General features: G+C 35.3%; 1 protein-coding gene across 2 annotated transcripts in view; it reads right to left on the bottom strand.

Moving 5' to 3' along the window:
• Positions 1–208: 208 nt before the first annotated feature.
• The window catches only part of LOC106868056 (fibrinogen-like protein 1), a 65,481-nt gene continuing 60,605 nt past the window's right edge, over positions 209–5,084 (bottom strand). For both annotated transcript variants that reach the window (XM_014913167.2, XM_014913166.2), the window contains one exon: positions 209–1,038. In XM_014913167.2, coding sequence (XP_014768653.1) covers positions 296–1,038 — 743 coding nt within the window. In that variant the 3' untranslated portion in view covers positions 209–295. The remainder of the gene's footprint in view (positions 1,039–5,084) is intronic.

Below are 5,084 nucleotides of genomic sequence, written 5' to 3' on the forward strand. Positions count from 1 at the left end.
GACATATTAAACCTTAAGTATGGAATCTGAATTGCAAAGTATCTTTTATGCCTATTCACTCATTAATATTCCCAGTACTTTACCAACAAATACCTTTAATGCATCACTCCCTAACATCTATTATTCTATGAAACTTATGAAGCAAAATCCATTCATATCCAGCAACAAGTGTCTCTGATGAAGTGCAAAAAATAAAATGAATCTCAAAATCTTGAAGAATATTTATTTCATTTTCTTTTTTAATTTATACCAGATTTATGGCTAAAAAGTTTATGGCTAAAAAGTTTAATGTATATTATTCTCTTCTATCGTCAGCCGGTTTAATCTCCATTCTAACGGCTCTGAGCGAGTTTTTTAAGCCGAACAAATTCCTGTAGACAGAATCCCAATAGACGCCGACATTTTTGTTGTCTGAGATAACAGACCCACCTGATATATACTGTCCGTTCAAATTTGAACAGCCACAGTCGCTAAACCACCAACCACCAGAAAGTTCCGTCGAACAATTTGACGGGTTATTTTCTCTGTCGTTTGTCGAGAATTTACTTCCATTATTCGATGGTTCTTTGCAATATTCCGTTGTTGACGTCATGCTGTCCCCGCCCGTACTCGAATTATCGTAACCACCGATGAAAAGCTTGTAGCCGGAACTTTCGTTCCCGATTCTAAATTGTCTGTATAGTGAATGAGCTTCTCCTCCTAAAATCCACATACTTTTCATGACAATTCGAATTAACGCAGTTCGATTGTGAGTCAGTCGATGAATTACTTCGTTACCGATCCAATATTCGCCGTCCACGTTGCCAAACCCGTTTTTATAATCGTTCCACGGCCGGTTAAAGTTTACAGAGCCGTCAGAACGTTGCATAATAACAGTCCAACCAGAGCCTGCTTGTATAGTACAGAATGCTTTTCTTTCTTTGACACCCGGGATGTTAATCCAGTATATACCGCTCGTGGCATAACGGTTGTCACGTGCCACACTGGTGCAATCCAAAAAGCGCTTTTCAGCGTCTTGGTTTTTCTTTTGTTGTTTAACTGGAAAAAAAAGTAACAGAATGTATTCTTTGTAAGAAAATAAAAATCGATTTAATTTTCAAACTTGCTTCAAAATTGTTAAAAAAGAGACTAAATACAATATACACTGAAAATTGGAATCCCATATTTAGAACCAACACATATAGGTCCATTGAAAAAAAAATACTATGAAGAATGCAACACTTTGATGTGTCTTACGACAAAATCTGGTTGGTAGGCATTTACATACATGTAATACCTAAAAATTACTTATTCACATGTCTGTTGTAATTTGTAAGTGGTAAAGTAGCTAGAATTAAGTGGACCCGTGTGTTTTAGATACCAGTCTTCTGGAGATGAAGAAAATCTACCATCAGTAGATCAACCAGTAACTCGGGTGATAGATTTACTTCTCACCTGTTAAAATGCTATGAATACACGAGCTAAGTATTTGATCTTCTGATTTACCGTAATTTGAAAACACGTTTCCTTTCTAACTAATCAATCATTCTGTTCCAAACACACACACATACCCGTGAGACCACAGTCAAAGCTACACATTTCTTTTTCTTTCACATAAATACAGTCTAGACTTTCCTGCTTCGAGGTATCCTAATCATCTCTGACTATATCTTCAGCTGATCAACTTCAACAAGCGAATCAGTCCGTAAAAAGAAATTATTAAATGACACAGTTGAGATGAACAACATAGTATCAAGATTCATTAATAGGAAGTGCTTAATCAGCGACACGAGGCAATGACTATAGTGACATACAAACTCATGAACTACAGATTTGACTTTACTGACAGTAGAGATATATCATTTTTATAGAGATTTATAGTTGTTGCTTCATGTTACACAAACTGGATCTAATTCCCACCTGTAACATTCTCTGTAGATTCGTTAAAAACATTTCTGTACCCAACACCTAAGTTTTCGCATGCATGTATATGGAGAGTGGGGGGGGGGCAAAGCTGTGAAATTCGCGTGTGCGCATGATTATCATGTGTATATATATATGGATTACGCACGTGGATGCAAGTATGCGCGTGTGCGCGTTCGCGCGCTACAGTAAAGAATGTTCGCTTCATCATATTTTAAAACAAGTATACAGTCAACTATTACTGGTATTTTATCAGACTTGAAGAAACAAGAAAATTCGGTCCAGGAATAAATTGAACAAAAAAGGAAATATATAATTAAACCCGATGAGAATTTAGTCCGGTGTTCACGACGCTTCTGACATTACAGTAATTGCGTATATTACATATTGGTTCTAGCTATGACTATCTCGTCTTCTTTTTTGCCATTTCAAACATAGAACTTAGTTTTCTAATACAGTCAACTATTTTTAAGGCAGTAAAGCGAAGTTTCGTTGACTGCTATTGTATTTTTTATGGTTTAAGTGAGGGTAGGAAGGGCAGAGCTCAAGATTTAGATAACAGAGATTCTAACTCTGTTGAGAGGAAGGAAGGAAGGACCTATAATTCATCGTTTGCTACAGTAGGTAGCAGTACATGAAACATCAAGCTATCTTCAGACCCGAGGCTTGCATCGAATCCATGCAACGGAATGGAACCTGTTAAAAATCCCAAGGAACAGATAGATTAAGTCTACCACCAAAAATCAATTACAACCTATCCGACGAGCTTCTTCAGTTTATTTTCACATAATTTCTCTATTATAATTTGGATCAACTCATTCTTTGGTTGAAAGCTGCTGCGTAATTAAATCAAACCGAGAACCATGTGATTTCGAAACAAAATTTTTAACACAAACGTATACCTGTGACCAAGTTTTTAGCAGGTGAAGTGACTTCGTAAAAACTTCATTGGCTCATTTCGCATTGGTCTTTTCACTTAGATACAATATATATTTTCAAAGAGTTGGGGACAATTAAATTAATCAAATATTTTTAATCTGTGGCACGATAAAGTTTCCTTCCATCTTCCTTAACTTCTTTTTTTCAGTTTTACAATGCTTTTTTTTTTTTACTCATAAGTATATTCATATTTTATTATAATGTAAAAATATGAACATATTTAAACGTTTTCTTAAACACAAATGTAAATAGGCTATAAATTGTCGGGGTAGTTTCAAAGTTAGACAAAATGCTTTGTGATATTTACTTTGTTACTTTGCGTTCGAGTTCTAACCCCACCAAAGTCAGTTTTGCCTTTCATCCTCCCGGATCTTGTACATAAAATACCAGTCTGGAACAATGAGCTGGCGAAAACGTTAGAGTCAGTCGAGATATTCTGTAGTGTTTGTTCTAGGCCCTTGAGTTGTGAGTTTAAATTTCGCCGTGGCCTCGGTCGTTGAATACCTTACACAGAGTCTACTATGGCGCAAGCATTTGAGCTAGGTCTCTGGTTTGAGGATAACTTTTTCCCAGCCGTCCTGAAGACCCAGTAAAGAAACATGAGTACCTTCCTGCTCTCCCGACTAAGCAACAATAAATTATGTTGGAAATATTGAAACATGATGTTTATAAATTATTCATTCATTAAATTTAACTGTCAATTCAATCATAATAGGATTAGAACTATGCACTGAAAGCTAACGAAACACAAGTTGACCATAGTGATACAGCGGTCGGTAGACGGTAGAGCAAGCGTTGGATGATCTGATCATGAATACAGTGAAGCATGTAATACGAGCTTTTGGGGGCCTTCTGGTGCCGTTATCGAAATGCCTATCAGTGACTTTTGCAATTCAATTATGAATGACTTTATCATGAAGTAGTTATATTAGTTAAGAAACACTTGATATAATTCAGATTGCTACAACATAGAAAAATTTATGTCAAATTCAGCAAAACGTATTTTTGGTTGAGGTATTCAAATTTGATTCCTTATAAAAGCACAATACAGAAAACGCAAACTTCATACTTTGCCTGTTATTATTTAGAACCCAAAAATTAAAAGCTATTAATTAAAAGACGAAACATTACTTGAACCGAAATACGGTGGTGAATTTGGTAGAATATTTAGTGTTAGAAAATGCCATGCAATATTTCATCCGGATATTTATGTTCTATGTTCATATCTCGCCAAGGTCAAATTTGCTTTCATCTCACTATGTTCGATTAAATAAATGAGTACCAGTTGAGTACTGGTGTGGAGGGTATCTTCTAACTACCTTTTACCTATTTAGAAACAATTATTTAGCACGAAACCAGCCCTGATCGAGTAGACGTCTGCATCGTGCCATTCGTGATTTTCCTGTCTTTTATCCAGATATAGTGTATCCAGGACTACATTGTCCAATGAAACCTTCATTATTTTAAGACAGGAGGGCAACATTCCCCCACCCTTTTACTTTGGGGAACCCTTGAAATACATTCCATGTCTCAAGAGACCTCTACATATAAAATATTATTTACCCTTATTAATCCCTTTCTTTCTATTTCCTAAAGTTCATTTCATGAGAGGTACTCTTTTTTTTCTTTTTTTTAATCAGAAGACTGTATTTGGAAAGTCGAGCTAAATCCATTAGACTCCACACAGAAGGTTTAAGAATGTTCGTCTTAACCAAAACGTTGTTAACACCAAATTCCCTTACAATTTCCTTTTAAGAGGTCAATTTTCCTTTTTTTTTTACTACCTGCAGATCATAGTATTTTTCAATATACCGTGAAGTGCATAAAAATTCACGAATGTAGAATTTCATACAAAAACTATTCCTGTTAGTCAATTCATCACTGTTTCTAGGAGAATCTTTTGCGACCTCTAGTGGAATACAAGGGTTCAAATAATGTTCCGTCTTTTAATTAATAGCTTTTAATTTTGGGGTGTTAAATAATAACAGGTTAAGAAATTCTGCATTAGATGAGTTGGATCGTCACTTTCCATTGGTTCTCTTCTCTGGATCTATCAGTAGTTAGGAAAGTAAAAAGATGAGGATTAATGGCAACCGAATCAGATTGATAAAAGGGAATTTGCCTTTCCGACCCTTATCAATATAAAGTCTAAAAGAAACATTGCTATTACAGTGATTTTGTGCTAATTTATGTAATATATAAAAGATAATCGTTTTATTACTTTATCGTCACTTTTCTTACGC

This window comes from Octopus bimaculoides, chromosome 3, assembly GCF_001194135.2.
Source record: "Octopus bimaculoides isolate UCB-OBI-ISO-001 chromosome 3, ASM119413v2, whole genome shotgun sequence".
Taxonomy (NCBI): Eukaryota; Metazoa; Mollusca; class Cephalopoda; order Octopoda; family Octopodidae; genus Octopus; species Octopus bimaculoides.